This window comes from Bison bison, unplaced genomic scaffold (assembly GCF_000754665.1).
Source record: "Bison bison bison isolate TAMUID 2011002044 unplaced genomic scaffold, Bison_UMD1.0 scf7180017864201, whole genome shotgun sequence".
Taxonomy (NCBI): Eukaryota; Metazoa; Chordata; class Mammalia; order Artiodactyla; family Bovidae; genus Bison; species Bison bison.
In genome coordinates, this window is record NW_011494773.1 from 2,262,913 (window position 1) to 2,281,473 (window position 18,561).

General features: G+C 53.0%; 1 protein-coding gene across 2 annotated transcripts in view; it reads left to right on the top strand.

Annotated features, from left to right (window-relative positions):
- The window catches only part of ADCK1 (aarF domain containing kinase 1), a 138,173-nt gene that overhangs the window by 116,971 nt on the left and 2,641 nt on the right, over positions 1-18,561 (top strand). For both annotated transcript variants that reach the window (XM_010844396.1, XM_010844397.1), the window contains exons 8-9: positions 12,858-13,007; positions 14,419-14,616. In XM_010844396.1, the coding sequence (XP_010842698.1) occupies positions 12,858-13,007; positions 14,419-14,616 (348 nt within the window). The remainder of the gene's footprint in view (positions 1-12,857; positions 13,008-14,418; positions 14,617-18,561) is intronic.

Consider the following 18,561-nt stretch of genomic DNA (forward strand, 5'->3'; position numbering starts at 1 on the left):
AGTACAGAGTCTTTGGCGCCAGGGAGGAGGGGAGGGGAGGGGAGGGGAGGTTACCTCTTGTTTATCCTAGTCGTAAAGGGGAGCAGGGTCTCTCTGCCTGCCGAGTAGGGCAGACCCCAAGGGCTTCAAGTTACTGGAATTTACTTCCTGCCAGCAGCAGTGGGCTTCTCGTGCCAGCTGCACCCCTGAATCCATTCATCTCTTGGGGTCCAGTGAGCCCAGAGCTGTGATGGTGTTTAACCAGAGGCAGCTCTGATTTTCAAAGTGCACACAGAGATTTGCTCTGAATTGCTTGCTCCTGGCTGAGTGAGGCTACCTGGGAGAAGGCTGGAGGTGGCTGGTGGGAGCTGGGGCTGGGTGATGTCCTCTGGGGGCCTGGGCTCGACAGCTCCGACTTCAACCCTCTTGAATCAGCTTTGCAGATAAAGCCGGTGTTCTGTGCAGAGCAGACTCTGGTGGACATCCTATGAATTAGCAGACAAATTAAGCCAGCCTCGTGCCCTGGGTTGACCTCTATGAGGCAAGGTTGGAGTAGAGTGTTGGTTTTATTTTCTGTGAACATGCAAAGTCCGGCAGGCTGATATCAATCTGGTCTGGGAAAAACAATAGCAATAATTATTATTAGCAGCTCAGTTCAGTTCAGTTGCTCAGTCGTGTCCAACTCTTTGCAACCCCATGGACTGCAGCACACCAGGCCTGTCCATCACCAACTCCCGGGGTTCACTTAAACTCCCATCCATCGAGTCCGTGATGCCATCCAGCCATCTCATCCTCTGTCGTCCCCTTCTCCTCCTGCCCTCAATCTTTCCCAACATCAGGGTCTTTTCAAATGAGTCAGCTCTTCGCATCAGATGGCTAAAGTATTGGAGTTTCAGCTTCAACATCAGTCCTTCCAATGAATACCCAGGACTGATCTCCTTTAGGATGGACTGGTTGGATCTCCTTGCAGTCCAAGGGACTCTCAAGAGTCTTCTCCAACACTACAGTTCAAAAGCATCAATTCTTTGGTGCTCAGCTTTCTTTATGGTCCAACTCTCACATCCATACATGACTACTGGAACAACCATAGCCTTGACTAGAGGGACCTTTGTTGACAAAGTAATGTCTCTGCTTTTTATTAGCAGCTAATAGGAACCAAACATGTGACAACATATAATCTACTCCTTACAGATGCCCTGTCAAGGATATCTCATTAATCCCATTTCTAGATGAGAAGCTGAAGCTCAGAGAGGTTAAACAGGTTGCCTAGCATCACAGAGCTAGCAGGGACAGTCAGGAGCGGAAGCCAGGTCGGCATGAGTTCCGAGTCCTTTCTCCTCCACCTTCTCCATCCTCCTCCCAGGCATCTCTGCCCGGGGCTGCAGGGGAACCTGAGTCTAGTAGGCTGACAGCCACGCCAGTAACTCCTCGAAGAAGGAGTTGGAATACTGACAGAACCTTTGCCAACTCCCAGGGCACCATCCGAATGCAGCCCTCCTCTCTCTAGCTCACGTCAAGTTCATACAAGCGTTGTTCCATTTTCTAGAGGACTAGGTTCACCCTCCTAGTGCATGGCTAAAGCTCCAAATTGGTAGCTAGTTGATGGTTGTTGCTGTTTTCATTATTATCATCATCCCTGGGGCTTGCCCTTTCTCTGTTACCTCCTTTGACCATTGATGTTTACTCACTGCCTGACTCTGGGTGCCATGCTCATTCTGTGTCACAATCTTAGGAGGGAGGGAGGTCTTGTCTCCATTCTAGGGATGAAGAATCAAGAGGACTCAGGGAAGGAAGATAACTTACATGAGGTCTCAGATCTTCATGGAACACCTCGTGTGTTGTCATATGGACATCCCATGTACTCACCAGCTGGGCAAAGACACAAGCCATTTCTAGCCCCATGGCAGGCCCCTCATGCCCCCTCAGAGTCCACACCCTTCTTACTGCCCCCAGAGCCACTGCTGTTATGACCTCTGTCACCTCCCTGAACTGCGTGTTAATGGCATCATACCGCGTGGTAGTTTAGACCTGGCATCTTTGTCATCAGGCCGCTGCCGGTCTTTTCTGGAGGCTCTGTTCTCTTCCCTTGGTCTGTAGGTCTGTCCTTCTGATAATACCATACTGTCTTAATTCCTTCTCCTCTTAAGCCCCTGCCCCTGGCTTCTAGGGTTTACGTGACCTGGGAGGCTCTTTGGTAGTGTTCCGAGATGATGTCATTCAATCCTTGCACAGGAACGTTAGACTAGGCCGTGGGCGGTGGGCCATGTGCTCTGCTGACCATCAGTGATATTAGGAGTGGATGAGGAACAGGCCTTGCTGTGCAGAAATTAACCTGTTATTAGGTTAATTTCCCAATTCCCAGCCAACGTCAAAGCCACAGGCCTCATGGAAGATTAGTGGGGTGTGTATGTATATTTGTGTGTATATGTGTGTGTATATTTGTGAGTAGCGTGAAAGACTCCATGTGAATGGAAGTTTCTAACAAACTTTTGAGGTTCCGAAGCCTCCCTAGGACTGTGGGCCTGAGTGGGCCTGTCCCTGGCGTCACTGTCCCTGCTGAGGACTGCCTGGCTGAGTGTCGCTTGGCATGTCCTGCAGGGGACAGGGGGGAGTGACCAGAGGCAGATCTTGCCACGATCCTGGGGGGAAGGGTAGTTAGTGGCATCTTGGCTGCTACAAGCTGTTGGCTCAGCAGGAAGTGGCTCTGGAGGGGAGATGGGCAGGGCTGCAGATCCCTCCAGCAGTTAGTCGTCCCCACTTCCCTTGAAGAGGCCCCCCTCACCCCACAGCACCCCAGCCCAGTTGGGCCTCATATGTGAGGACCTGAAGACCAGTCTAAGTGGCCAGTTCCTGATAGACTCAGCTAAGAAAACACCATGTTAGCAGGCCAGAGACCTGGGTTCAGGCTCCATCTCTGCCAGTGGGCCGCTGTGTGACCTTGGACAAATTGCTTCCTTCTCTGGGCCTCAATATGCTTACTGGAGGTGTTGGGTTAGCTGGACTCTTAAGGGTCTGTTCTGCTCGGATACTTTACAGAAGAGCCGCTCTCGGCTTGCCAGGAGATAAGACCTGAATGCAGTTGCCTGGGCCCCATCCCAAACCGACTTATCAGAATCTGGGGTGGGAGGGCTTGCGAGAATCAGCATTTTTACAAACTCTCCAGGTGGTTCAGACACTCACTGGAGTTCAGGAGCCACCTGCCACAGGGCCAGGGGGCCCCTGGCTGCCCCAGGTGGGCCCTCAGGCCTCACCTCCGCTGTTTTGTGCATCCAGGCACGTGGCTGCCCTGCCTAGGTGGGCTCTCTGCCCAGTGTGGGGCCTGCAGTGCCCGCAGCCTGCAGGGGCCCTCATTCGTCTCTGCTCTGAGCCCAGAAGCGGCATATTACTGAGGGCCTGACCCAGTGATCATATTTGCCAGTCACTTTAAGAGCTGGTGACAGTGACTGTCATTGATTTCATTAAGAATAAAGGTCATGTGGGAGCGTGCTTGCCTGGGCTGGATGCAGCCTCCTCAAGCCACAGGATGACTATTGATTGCGGGACCTTTATCGAAGGTTAATTGGATTTTAGTGAGAGTGTGTTTAAGACCCTACCTGGGCCGAGGCCCTATTGAATTTGTGTGAAATTAGCCGAGAGAAAGGTGACAAAGTCAGGAGCTGGGGTTGGATGAGATGGGGACTAGAGGCCTGGTGGCCTACATGCACAGTCCGGTAAGGATGAGCTGGATGCAGAGATGAGGGGCTTGCAAGAGACACCAGCCTGTCCACTCCAGAGGCCCAGGAGCCTGCTGGGGAAAGAGGGCCGGGTGCTCTGCATGGTCATTATGTGGAATTGGGCCGGGTCCTCTGTCCTCAGGGTGGCGCTCTGGTCTGTGGTGTGTGTGGCAGAATCTGTCTTTTTACCACTCCAGAGAGCAAATCATGTCTTCCATCGGGATCGGGAGGGGATCTGGAGGTTTAGGTCTTACTTTGCACCCCAGCCTGTGTCTCAGAGGTCCCAGGGCCCTGCTGGGCTGGCCTCTCTGGTCTGAGACAGCTGTCATCCAGTTCCCCACTGTCGCCTGCTGCGCCATTTCTCAGTGGCTGTCTGCTCCCCCTGCAAACATAGCCTTGCTAATCGCTTTGCCTGCTGTTGTTGGCCCTTCTACTCTCTACTGTTGCGGGGGGAGGCGGGGGGTCTCAGCCTTTTTTGCCTTCTTTCCAGTCATTTTAGCTGGGCTGGTGAGGAAGGGCAGTCAGGGCCTGGGTTCCATCACACGTGTTTCCAGCTCCCCTTGCCATGTTCCTTCTTTCTGGTAGTCTTTCCATCCTGCGTCACTGGAGAAGCAGTGAAGAGATCTCAAACGTGTTTTCCAGCAGATGTTTCTTGAGTACCTACTGTGTGCAGGCCTGGCATGTCAGAGCTATAGGAGAGCTGTGGACAGAGTGTGGGAGAAGTGGGCTGGCCAGGTGTCATTGAGCTTGGGCGTGTGGCAGGCAGGGCAGAGGGTTTGAAGTCGGGCCCCCTGGGGGTGTGCATGGCTCTGCCATTTATTGGCCAGGTGCCCCTGGGTTTCCTCATCTATACAATTGTAGGGATAACAGTACTTCCTTCGTGGGGTGGTTGTGCAGGCCTTGCAGGCTGTGAGGTTTTGTAAAAAAAAAAAGAAAAGTCATTTATAATTCATGACATTATTAGTCATAGCGGCACGTCTTCCTCCATAGAATCTCTGAGAATCTTCTTAATTCTCTCCTGTCCACCTACCTCTGCTGTCCATGAGTGTGTCCACTCAGGGGTGATCAGTGGTCATTGGTTGAGCATTCTGTTTCTAAAAGCCATACTGCCTGGGGGGTTCCCTCTTGTTGCCCGATCCCAGCTCGCACTGTTCAGGACTCTGCCTTAGTGCTCAGTGTCATTTCCCATTTAGGAGCCTCTCTGACTGTGTGGTGGAAGGCACTCAGAAGACCAGGGAGGAGAAGCCGAAGAGGCACAAAGACTCCGGTTACTGAAATCACAGGGCTTCCCTGGTGGCTCCGTGGTAAAGAATCCACCTGCCAGTTCAGGAGATATGAGTTTGATCCCTGGGTCAGGAAGACCCCCCTGGAGAAGGAAATGGCAACCCACTCCACTATTCATGCCTAGGAAATTCCATGGACAGAGGAGCCTGACAGGCTACAGTCCTTGAGGTCACAGAAGAGTCGGACATTACTGAGCGACTAACAACAAGACTAACTGAAATCACTAGAGTAAAAACATCTCCTCCCATCGCCCCCTCTCTGTAACCTCTCACATCAGGTCGTTAGAAGCTCGGGGATGTTGGAGGCATCTAGGTGCACAAGTGGGCTCCTGGAGACTCATTTCCCCAGCAGCAGGGGTGTCACGAGTGGGGACAGCATCGCTTTGGAGTTGGCCTTCTTGGATTCTCGCGCTGGCTCTGCTGCTTAAGAACTGTGTCGCCTTGGGGGTGCACATCATCCTTGGGAAACCTCAGTTGCCTGCTGTAAAGTGGATGCAAGAGAGCATCAGGGACTTTTCTGGTCCAGTGGTTAAGACTTGTGCTTCCAGTGGCTAAGACTCCATGTTTCCATCGCAGGGGGCACAGGTTTGATCCCTGGTCAAGGAACTAAGATCCTATACGCCCTGTGGTGCAGCCAGAAAAAAAAAAACAAGTGTTGGATTGTTTGATGATTGAAACGTGAAGCAGGTGGGGCAGGACCCACAGTCCATACTCAGCACAGCCTATTTTATTGGAACTCTGGCAATAAAATATTTGCCAAAAGAAGGGGGAAATTTAGGGAAAAACTCTTTGGTCATTTTTTTTAAAATACTGACCTCGGTAGGGTGGATGGATGTGGACACATATTTCTTCAGAGTGAATTGCTGCCCATAGTGGGGATGTCAGAGGTTGATATCTGTGTCTTCCTGGAGCCGTGGCCCCTGGATCCACTCCCCGCCCCGCTGGTAGCCATGACCCTGTGAGTGTCACTAGCCAGGAGCCCTTATTGGCCTGTGGATACTCCATGCCCTCGTTCTCAAGCACTGTCCCGGTTCAAGCCGAGTCTAGAGAAGCTCTCACCAAGCTCCTGGAGGCTCCGAGATGAGAGAAACTCCCCCAGGTTCCTGTCAGTGAACCCAGTTCCTCTTTCTTCCTCGCTACATCTCCCAGCCATGTGTGGCTGAAGTTCCCTCTGTCTTCACTCTCAGGGACTTTGCTGGCTGAGATTGACCACTCTGTGATTGGGAAGCAGTGAGGAACTGAGGCTTATATATCCCAGGGGTGGGATTGAGGTGGAGGGGAAAGTGGTTGGGGCAGTTGTCTGGCCCTGAAGGCTGTGGTTCTGGCCTCTAGAAGCCTGGGCAGCCACCAGGGAAATGGCAAAGAGAGCTCGAATTACTAACCTTTTTATACTTAATATCGGGCTACTTGTGTGATTATTAATATCTTGGCCTTGCTTCCATGACACCCCCAAGAACATAGACTTTCCCGTGGGGGGTGGGAATACATTAATCCATGTAATTATAGAATAATTAAAGTGCTTTCAACCAACTCAAGTTTTGAGAAAAATAAAAAAATAACTCTGATTTAGATATTATTTACTAATTTAATTCTTTATTCAAACTTAAAAAAAAAAATAGATTTCTGTTCTTTTTTCCCCTCCCTACTGTTAGAAACATAAAGGGGTTACATGATTACTGAAATCACTTATGTGAGTGGCACATTCTTTTTACATGGAACTGTTAAAAACTTGTCACTGATTTTTTTTTTCCCCTAAAAAGAGCTATACTATGGCTTTAGTTAACAGTGTATTTTTGGTTAGACAAACAGCCTTGGATTTCCCACTGTGCCTCTTTTCTCCAAATGGAATGCTTTCTTGGTTGCTGTGGGGACCTGCAGAGGATTTCTGGTGCAGTTTCTGCCTCCAGTAAGGAGCTTTCCCGTGAGTGGAGAAGCAGAAGGGGTTGGTGATTGAAACTGTGCTCCCTGGAGCCAGGCCGCCTGGATTGGACCCTGGTTTCACTAACTGCTGGCCAGGTAACCAAGCTGCCTCCTCTTTTTGTATTTCGCTTCCCTCACCTGTCTCCTGCAGAGGTGGCTGTGCGTTCAGATAACTTGCCTGAAATGGTGGGTGGCACAGAGTGTCAGCTGTTACCATTGGGAAAAGGCGGGACTCCGGTCTTTAGGCAGATAACTGCCCTTAACGGGGTAAGGGGCAGCCTTAGAGAAGCTGACATTTCTCCCAGGGAGATATACAGATGGCCAAGGGGCACACGAGAAGGTGTTCACCACCACTACTTGTCAGGGAAATACAAACAAAAACCACGCAATGAGACACCCTCTCACACTTGCTGGAATGGCTGTCATCGAGAGGACAAGAGATAACGGCCTTGGTGAGAAGGTGGAGAAAAGGGCACCCTTGTGCACTGTTGGTGGGGATGCAGGTTGGTGCATCCACTATGGAAAACCATATGGAGGTTCCTCAAAACACTGAAAACAGACCTACCATATAGCCCAGCAGTTTCACTTCTGGGTATACATCCAAAGGAAATGAAACCCATACGAAAAGGATACCTGCTCGCCCACGTTCACTGCAGCCTCATTTAAAATTGTTTGTTCTTGAGGAGGAGATAGAACCAGGTATATGGAAGGGATGGAGAGAGGGTTTTGTACCCAGTAATGGCCTTAGGTTTCCTCTGCGACTCTCGGTGCTTCTGTGAGTAGGAGGGAGGGGACTGGCTGCCTTTCTCTCGGCAATTTACAATTTACTGCAACTCTGATAGATAAGAAAAATCACTGAGGTACTTCTCTGGTGGTCCAGTGGTTAAGACTCTGTGCTCCCAATGTAGGAGGCCTGGGTTCAATCCCCGGTTAGGGAACTAAGATCCCACATGCTGTGTAGTGTGGCCAGGAAAAGGAAAAGCTACCCCAAATTTAGAGATGGGAGTGTGCAGTTTGTCCTTTCAAAGTCATCCTTGAGCATTTGTTTAAGCAGCCTACCTGAGGATTTTTTAGTATCTAAGGGAATGTACTTTTGTCTGACTTTGCTGTTGACAATTAAGGGCTTAGGCTGAAGTCATATGTCAACCTGTAGATCTTATCCAGTAGAGATGCCAATAACTCCTCCCCACTGGAAAAGATAACCCAAAGGTTATGATTTCGTTATTGCCCAGTCAGCCAATAACCAGTTTTGTATCTAATCCTGGAATCTTAGCCTCTTATTCCTGTTTAAATGCCCATAAATTCCCAGTCCCTGAAAATCTTCAATTTGAACTAGCTCTACCTTCTTGCAGAGAAGGCAATGACACCCCACTCCAGTACTCTTGCCTGGAAAACCCCATGGATGGAGGAGCCTGGTGGGCTGCAGTCTATGGGGTCGCAAAGAGTCAGACATGACTGAGCGACTTCACTTTCACTTTTCACTTTCATGCATTGGAGAAGGAAATGGCAACCCACTCCAGTGTTCTTGCCTGGAGAATCCCAGGGACGGTGGGGCCTGGTGGGCTTCCGTCTATGGGGTCGCACAGAGTTGGACACGACTGAAGTGACTTAGCAGTAGCTACCTTCTTGCGGGCTCCTGTATTGATGAGTTTCACAACCTCTGACACATGTTCAGTCTATATTTGTACCATATTCAAGTTTTTTAACTTTTTGAAAATTACTCTTTGATGGTGATAATGGGTATATTTTCTCCCAAGTTTAAAATACTAAGATACTTCATTATAGAAAGCAAGCATCTTTGTGTCATATAGTATCCTGTGTAAAGTGCGTTCCCTTTTGTGCAGTCACATTTTGACCTTGAATCTCAAGGTTGCTCTGCGAGGAAGTAGAATAGATGGGGCCAGTCCCACTTATCAGCTAAGGGAACTTAGACCCAGACTGAGAGGGGAGGTGACTTGGCCGCCAGGTTGCTTGTGCCCGCAGTGGCAGTGCTAGGGTGGCCCCAGGGTGAAGCCAGTGGCACAGGCTGGACCCCAGTCCTGTCTCTGCCTTCCCCATCTGCCTGTCCAGGTGATATCTGGTTAAAATGAACATCAGAAACAGCCCCCAAAAGGAAAGATGCCAGGTAGGGGCAGCCAGATGGGGAAGGGCTTCCCTGGTGGCTCAGGTGGTAAAGAATCTGCCTGCAGTGCAGAAGACCCTGGTTCAATTCCTGGGTTGGGAAGATCCCCTGGAGGAGGGCATGGCAACCCACTCCAGAATTCCTGCCTGGAGAATCCCCATGGGCAGAGGAGCCTGGCGGGCTCCGGTCCACGGGATCGCAAAGAGTCGGACACGACTGAGAGACTAACGCTTTGCATTTGAGCCGCGGTCGGCAGCCTCTTGCTCTTCCTCGTCCCGTAGCAGCAGCTCAGTTCTCATGGGCCAAGGCTCCCCCAGCCTGAGTCCCCAGACCCCTCGGGGCCACCTCTCAATGTCGTAATATGGGGCCTATAGCGATCAGCAATATTTCAAAAAGCTTCGAGGAGATCATACATCTCCCCATGACAGGTTGGCTCAGACTAAATGAAATGTCATTTCTCTGCTTTGGGCTGAAATTCCGTCAGCTCCATCTGGCTGCCCTGCTTATCTTGGGCTGATCAGGAGCCCTGATTGGACCTCATATGCGTCCTTGACAAATAAAAATGAATTATGACTTAATAAATGCAATTGGTTTGGCAGATACGGCCCTTCAGGGTTCGGCTCCATAGAGCTCCCAAGAGCCTCCCTAAAAGGGGTTCTTGGGGGTGCCGAGGTAGGGACCTGCTGGCTCATCCAGGGACTGGCTCTGGCTTGGCTCCCTCTCCCAGGAAATACCCCCCATCTCAGCCAGAGTCTGAGACTTGACACGGGGCAAAGGCTGTTCCTGCTGCCAACAGACACTGAGGTACTGGGTTCCTTTCCCCCCAGGAGAAATGATGGGAGCTGGAGTGCGTGGTAGCAGGGCCCTGATGGCACAGTCGGAGCCTCAGGACTTCAGTTAGCCTCTTTAACCCTCATTCCATCATTCCTTTAAAAGGCACAAGTAGGGACTTCCCTGGTGATCCTGTGATTGAGATTCTGCCTTCCAGCGCAGGGAGCTCAGGTTCAGTCCCTGGTCGGGGAACTGAGATTCCGTGTGCTGCAGAGCAACTAAGTCCACACGCCCCAGCTACTGAGCCCACACGCCCTGGAACCCGCGTGCCACAGCTCAGAACTGATGCAGCCAGAGATAAATAAGTAAATAAACTAACTTCTTAAAAAACAAACAGGTACATTGAAACCTAGTCTTAGGCCCCTCCAGGAGTATTATGAGGAATCAGGGGCACTAGCGGGCGTCATGCTGGGTTCCAAGCACCACGATGCTGTCATTTGCCCGACCGTCATCTGTGAGGGTGGCACTATTATTATTTCTGTGTTACTGAAGCTGACAGTTTGACTAACTTGTTCAAGGTCATGAAGTTCAATTGAGAAGTGCAGACGTCCTTGTGAGCCAGTATAGAATTATGGTTCCTAGAAGCCTAGGTTTCACTTGGTTTGAATCCTGGCTTTGCTTCTTTCCAGCCAGGTAGCTCTGGGTAAGTTAAACCTTTGACAAATCTTAGTTCCTAATCTGCAAAATGGGGATAACAGTTGTGCTTAGTTTTAGGGCCCTTTAATAAGGATGACAGCTGTGGTTACTAAAGTAGAATTATTCTTGATGGTTGAATTTGAGGTCAATTATCATGGATTGGGATTCAGAGGAGACTAATGGGGTTAGGATAAGCATCAGAGGCGAGAACCGTGGCATCTCAGAAAAATGTGGAGAGACCAGGGTCTCACTCATGTTGAAGGCAGAGTCCTGTATTCACATGTTTGGCCTGTTTACAGGCAAGGGGATGGATAACAGAGCCAGTCTATGATATGGAACTTAGACCTCAATGAAACTATGTAATGAAACAATCAGTTCCAGTCATCATAGGAGCTTACAACAGTGGGCCAGATGGTTGTTAATCAAATAAGAACACAAAGAGTGTGCTAGTGATTAAAAAAACAAACAAAAAAAACAAACTACAGGCCTTCCCTCGTGGCTTACTGGTAAGGAATCTGCCTGCCAGTGCAGGAGACACAGGTTTGATCTCTGGTCCAGGAAGATCCCGCATGCTGCAGAGCAGCTAAGCCCGTGCACCACAACCGTTGAGCATGTGCTCTAGAGCCCAGGAGGGCCGCTCTGAGCCCGTGTGCCCCAAGTGCTGAAGCCTGCATGCCCTAGAGCCTGTGCCCCCAAGAAAGAGAGCCCAGGACAATGAGAGGCCTGCACACCACAGGTGAGGGCTACACTAGAGAGGAGCCCTTGCTTGCTGCAACTAGAGAAAAGCCTGCACAGCAATGAAGACCCAGCCCCATCAAAAATAAATAAATAAAACTGAAAACAAAACAAAAAGCAGCACCGTTTAAAAAAAAAAAAGGAAAAGGAACAGTCTGCAGCATCCTATGAGAGTGTATGGCAGGAGAACCTCGTTTAATCTAGGAGGGCAGGGGAGGCATCCCCAGGGAAATGATGCTCAGCTGGGATGGGAAGGAAGAGAGGAGTGAACCAGGTGAAGGGGAAATGGAATGATGCTCCTGGAACAAACATCATGTGCAAAGGACCAGAGTAGGAAGGCACAGGGATTATTTGAGAAGAGAGATCAATTATGGCTGGAATGTCAGTGGTACAAGATTGAGACCAGGGATGGAGGCTGGGCCTGGTCAAAGCAGACTTTGTAGGCCAAGGAACCAATGCAGAGAATGCAGGAGGTATGGGTTCGATCCCTGGGTTGGGAAGATCTCCTGGAGGAGGAAATGGCAACCCACTCCAGCATCCTTGCGGGGAAGTCCCATGAACAGAGGAGCCTGGTGGGCTAAACAGTCCAGGGGTTGCAAAGAGTCGGACACGACTAAACGACTGAACACACACGCAGGCCAAGGAAAGGACTTGAGTCTTTATCTTAAGGCCCTAGTTCCGTGTTCCTTACCCCGGGGGCCCCTCCTCTCCTCTGGCTGAGATATGTTTGTTAGTGCCCATGGGGTCCAGGCGAGGCTGAGGGATACTGAGGGCAGCGTGTGCCCTCAGGACATCAGCTTCCTGGGATGAGCATCCCTTTGTCCCCTGGAAACCTGTCAACAGACCATCTGTGGGGCCGGGTCTGCCTCTCTTCAGCAGCTGTTCCCTAGCTGGGAAAAGGCTTTTAGCTTTAATAAAAAGGGAGTAGAGATAAGGAGGCTGCCTGGGCAGGGAGAGCGGCCCTGACAGGATGATTTAAATGGCCTCTCCAGTGTCATTTCTTCTGTGCAGACATCATAAATCAGATTAGCATTGGGCTCTGCTGGGGAGGGGAGTAGGGAAAGGGGCCTGAAGGGAGAGGGGAGGCGGGCATGTGACTCCAGGTGCCCCTGGAGCTGACCTGGAGATGCTGGGGCCACCTGTCCCTGGTACTCAGCACCCCCGGCCTTGGAGGAGGGGCAGAGAGAATGATCCCTACCCCCAACCCAGCTTTCCAACCCACATTCAGCTTTGGGGGGAAAAAGTGAAGAGGGAGTGATAAGAAAGAAGGGAAAAAGACTCACAAAAAAAACAGGGAAGTGTGGAGAGGTGGGTGTTACAGCCTTTAGGAACCCTAGAAGCAGCGGTTCTCCCGTCTCGCCATCCATTAAAATCACCCTGGACGCTTAAAAAACTACAGATGCCTGGGGACCACCCCCAACATTTCTGAGTTCCAGCTGAATCGAACGTGGAGCTAAAGTTAGGAAAAGCCGGATTAGCGATCAGCTTCTCTCGTCAACTCAAGAACTACAGGGTCTCAAGCCATCGCTTCCACCATGATTGCTCAGGCCTTCCTCTTGAAGGTGGCCGCGTGCCCAGCCAGTCTCTGAGGCAGGTGGTAGCACGGTGCAGCTCCCACCCGGCTCCCTTCTCTTTCAGATCTCACGCCACCTGGGCAGGATGTACAGTGAGATGATCTTTGTCAACGGCTTCGTGCACTGTGACCCCCACCCGGGCAACGTGCTGGTGCGGAAGCGGCCGGACACGGGAAAGGTGGAGATCGTCCTGTTGGACCACGGGCTGTACCAGGTAGGAGGGCCCTTTCCCACCGGCCGGCCCCAGGCTCTGCTCCTGCCTGGTTCAGAGCCCTCTGAACTCCCCTGTCCACCACAGAAACAGGATCAATGGCAAGGTAGCTGGAGAGGGCGCTGCCCTACACCCTAGGGCCATCATTTTGTGCAAGTCATGCTCACATGAGCTCTCCAAGCTCTCTGAGCCCCAGCTTGCTCCGCAGAAGGGGGTGACAGAGGACAAGTTGGCTGGATGGCATCACTGACTCAATGGACATGAGTTTGAGCAAACTCCGGAAGGTGGTGATGGACAGGGAAGCCTGGTGTGCTGCAGTCCATGGGGTCGCAAAGAGTCAGACACGACAGAGTGACTGAACACCAACAACAGAGTGAGAATGATAATCCCTCGTTTAGCAGCAGCCTTGAGGGGTCGATGAGATTGTACCTGGATGTGTGAATCGACTTTGTCAGCTGCCAAAAAAAAAAAAAAAAAAATCCCTTTTCCCCAGGGAAACCCAGGCCAGCCAGACCCTGGGAGGTGAGCTGCTCTCAGATGAGCTTAGATGGGGCAGGGGGCAGGGTCACTCAGCTGCAGTGAGGAGGTCGTGTTTAGTGGGGAAGCATGGAGGGGTGGGAAACTCACAGAGGTTGGATGACCCTGAGTCCATCCTCTGGAACTGGGGACAGAGAGCTGGTGCCAGTGAGCCGTGTGTTGCTGCCGGGAAGTTGACAAGTTCCCTGCCGATCCCAGGTCCTGGTTTGATTCCATGAAGCCAATGGTTCTGGCGAGGTTTCCCTGCTGGTCTCCCACTCCTCTGGTCAGAGCTCTGATCGCACACACATCCCCAAACCTGGGATTCCTTTGAAAGGCTCAGTGATGCTGGGCATGTTAGTTTTGGGTGGACACAGCCCCTAAATGAGTGATGGCCCAGACACGACAGACATCTCATTGCCTGCTTACACACCAGTCCGGGGTGCGTGGAGGAGCCTGCAGGCAGAGGCTGACCGAGGCTGCACCTCCCGGGGTCTCTTTGAGGGTCTCGCCCACCAGCCCCCAGGAGTCGGGTGAGGGCTCAGAGGAATATGCCTGGGAACGTTTTCACAGACCAGGTCTGGAAGTGGAGCTTCTGACACATCCCATCGGTCAGCACTCAGGCAGAGGGCTACATCTAAAAAGGAGGAAGGCCTGGTGGTAGCCTGTACGGGGGAAGAAAAGGGGAGTGTAGATTTTGGTGGGCTGGTGGTAGCCTCTAACACTCTCCAGGACCAAGGCTGACCCAACAGTAGCTTTGTGCTTGCATCTTCAAGGATGGCTGACTATGGGGGGGAACGGACAGGTGTCATGGTCTCCCCCGCCCCTGCTCACGGTGGTCACACCAGGTGGAGACAAGGTCTTTGTCCCCTGACCTGCCATGCTGCCCCCGCTGTAGGCGCTCACGGAAGAGTTCCGCCTGGACTACTGTCGCCTCTGGCAGTCGCTGATCTGGACCGACATGCAGAGTGTGAGGAAGTACAGCCAGCGCCTGGGAGCCGGCGACCTCTACCCCCTGTTCGCCTGCATGCTGACGGCCCGGTCCTGGGACGCGGTCAACAAGGGCATCGGCCAGACTCCTGTCACCACCACAGAGGTGGGTGCCCCCTGCTCCCGGTCCTGTCCTGTCCCCGAGGAGGCAAGGGGGCAGGGCCAAGGGTGGAGCTGTGCCAACCCAGGGTCTGAGAGCACACTGGTGGGCGGTGGGGCTGGAGTTGGGGAGAGAGGGTAGAATTAGAGAGGTCCTGCCCGAGGAGCGGGGTGGGGTGGGAGAAACAGTGTCCCTGGGGGGGAGCTGGGGGACAGGGAGCGGCGTGCCTCTGTGTCCCCCTTCCAGCCTTGTCAACCTGGAGGATTAAGTAGGTCGCGTTGACTGTATAACCCGGGCCCCGTGATGTTCACTCCGACCTGCCCTCTCAAGACTTCAGCCTTCCGCCACATTCTCCTGCAGGACTTCTGGGCATCCCCCAGAGACTTGACTCATAAGTGAGCCTGGTACTGCCTGCTATCTCCTGCTGAGGACTGTCTCCTATCACGGGGTTCATCTAGGGTGCCCTGTGGGGAGGGGGCTTCAGTTCCTCATGCCGTGCTCAAAGGCTTGCTTCTGTCCTATTATGCTATGGAGTTTGTGGTGGAACAGGCTCTAGACGAGAGTCCCCAGGGCTCCAGAGTCCCAAGGGGTCAAGAGTCCCCGGGGCCAGGGTGAGGCCCGCCCTAGGAGCGCCCTTCTCTGTATGTGTCCTCATCGCTACCCCACAGCAGGGCCAGACACGGGGCTTATTCTTCCTGGCTCAGGGTGAGCTCTTGCCCAGGCGTCTCAGTTCCTCGTGGAATCGCCTCCCATCTTCCTAGGCTGTCAGCTGGCAGGCCTGTGCAGACTTGGCTTGTGTCCTTGTGGGGAGGGGCTCACGCTTGCCGCGAGGGACTGGATTCTGCTTGTGTGGTAGAGGGCCCTGGGCTCTGATTCCAGCCCCTGTTTCTCCTGGTGGCCTGCCCTTGGAGGGTTCTCATCATCTCTCTCAGCCTCAGAGTCCTCCTCCATGAGCTGCCTTGGGGTGGGGGCTTTAGCAATGGCTGGGTCCAGAGTCTCCAACAACGTCCCCCTAGCAGGCCACGTCTTGCCATCTCTTGGCTCCGCTTTCCACTAAGTTGCCATCATTTCCCAGAAAACTTGGTGGCAAAGATGACCGCCGGTTGCCCCAGGCTCACGCAGCTTTTGGTGCATCGCCTCAGAAGAAGAGAGGCCCTCTCCCTCTTTTGCTGAACAGGGGTATGATTCTGCTTGATAACCCATGCAGAGGGCCTCCCCGTCGTCTCTGAAATTTGGTCATGGAACAAACGTTGTTTGGTTGCTGGACGCTGGACTGAGTGCCTGTGGACCCCAGTGGTGAACAGACAGGCCTTCCATTAGTTTGCACTGTGACAGAGGGAGACAGGTAGGAGACAGATGGTACACAAACAGGTAGATGGCGTGATCACAGGTTAGAGGTGCCAGGGAGAGGCCAGCAGAGTGGCAGTGATGATGTGGGGTGGGGGGGTGCTCTAGAGGAGACGTCACTGGGAAGTCCACATGTAAGCTGAGGCCTGAAGGATGAGAAGGGCACCAGGGACTGCCTTGGTGGTCCAGTGGTCAAGACGCCACACTCCCAGTGCAGGGGGCCCGGGTTCCATCCCTGGTCAGGGAAGGAATCCCCCATACTGAAACCAAGAGCCCGTGTGCGGCCACTGAGACCTGGTGCAGCCAGATGGATAAAAGAAAGGAAGGCATCAGCCAGAGGAGGGACTTGGAGAAAGCAACCAGGCAAAGGGAGGCGTAAGGGGGCAGGTTGGGGAGTCTTGAGTCAGTGAGGGGCGTGCTGGGCTGAGACGCGAATGGCAGCTGGACTGGGAGAGCATCATGCAAGGAGAAGTTAAGATTCTTTCCCAGGACAAAACAAAGCCTTGGACAGCTTGTGAGCAGGAGAAGGATATGCTCAGACTCCCTCTGTTGAGCCTCTCTCTGGAGTGGGCGAGATGAGCCACGGGGCTGAGGCGGGTACAAAGGCCTTGGGGCTGAGACTGTGCTGCGGTGGAGGCGGAGAGAAGCGGATGCAGCCGAGTTGCGTTTTGTCTGTTTGCTTTTTATTTCTTTTCTTTTGGCTGTACCAGGTCTTATGGGATTCCCCGATGGCTCAGCCGTAAAGAATCTGCCTGCAGTGCAAGAGACGCAGGAGACCCGGGTTCGGTCCCTGGGTTGGGAATATCCCCTTGAGTAGGAAGTGGCAACCCACTCCAGTATTCTTATCTGGAAAATCCCATGGACAGAGGAGCCTGGAGAGCTACAGTCCATGGGTTCTCATGGAGATGGACATGACTGAAGCAACTTAGCGTGCACACAGCCTATAGTTGGGATTAAAAACACAAAGATGGAAAAGATCGCCTGGCACTCAGTAGGTGCTTGGTGAATGATACCTGTTGATATTAACTAAGTTAGAGTTTTATCTTTGCAATCAGGTAGGCATCCAGCAGGGGCCAAGCTTGAAGGCTGTGCTGCTCTGAGAAATAGCCCCTTAGGGTTGCCTGGGTGGACTCAGGGGCTTCCGTTTGGGTCCAGACGGGCTGTGGCCAGGCCAGGCCTCCCTCGCTTAGAGGGGCCTCTGTGGTGAGAGGGGCGTTGATCTGGCCTTAGCCCCTGCAAGCAGCAGGGAACGGGAGCTGGGGAGGCAGACAGGCTCCTGGCGCCTGGCTTCACGTTGAGATGTTCTAGTCTGATAGCTCCTGCCTGGGGACATCTCAGGTTCACAGCGAGGCGGTTGTTGGCGGTGCACCCGTGTGCCTGAAAGGGCCTGGAGTCCTGCTCCTGCTGCAGAGGCAGCTTCGGGGCGAAGCGCTGGGCAGCACCGCCGGGCCCTGGTGTGACTTCACCCCGTATGCCCCCAACACCTTGCCTCTGGGGACCCTTGGGGTTCTGCTGGGAGGTGGGCACAGCATGCCCGGCTTTTAGGGGAGGACCCTGGGCTGCACGGCGCTCTGTGAGATGACAAGCAGTGTAGCCTGCTGGTGAGGGTGCAGGCTTGGGAGCTGAATGACCAGGGTTTGACTCCTGCCTCACTAGCTGTGGACCTTGGGGAGGTTATTTTACTTCTCAGTGCCTCAGCTTCCTCCTCTCGAATGGGGATATACGCTCGCCTAATAGGGTTGTTGTGAAGATGAGATGAGCTAACGCACACAAGCATGTCAGAGTGCCCGGGTTCCTTAGTGATGCTCAGTACACATGGACTCTTGTCATCACCATCGCCATCATTGCTTCCCTGGAGACTGAGACGGGATCAGAGCCTCGCTCTATACTCAGGACTCTGGCTGGAGGCAGTTATCTTCTCAGAACCATGACAGGGATGGGGAAGGCTGGGAAACTGACCCTGAAACTTACCCACCAGGATGGGCAAGGGCTAGCCCTGAATCCTGCCCCGAGGTCCTGAGGACCTTAGGCATGGGCGGGCTGATGCTGGGTCAAGCCTGGAGGACAGTGATGGGCTATGGCTGTGCAAACAGATCTGGTGGGGCTCGGGTCAGGCAGGGTGTGGGGCAGGACTTTGGATTTGGGTTTGGGGTCAGGATCTCAGAGGTCTCGACTGCACCAGCCTGGGTTTGGCTGGAGGGACGGGGGCCTCAGCCAGTACTGGTGACTCAGCCAGTACCAGCTCCCAAGAGTCATTCCTGACCTGGCCTGAAAATTGGTGGCCAGCACAGAGCCTTGGAGAATAATACAAAGGTGAACCCCTGGGCTGAGAGGCGGGACCCATCAGATAGTTGGTGAGGAGGGGAGGTAGACTCCCTGCCCCATCGGTACTGGCCTGGGGGCTTGGGGGATGGGTATTGGTGACCTCAGCTGCAAGGAGCTAGGACGGCAGAGGCAGTAGAAATGAGGCTCCGGTGTGGTGTCCGGTGCTGGGCTGGAAGTTGGGGGAGACGTCCTGACCAGGTTCGTCTGGCTACAACACCGCTTGGGCTGAGCTTCTCCCCCGGGAAGGTTCCTAGTGCTGCTGAGGCCGCTGTGCTAGAC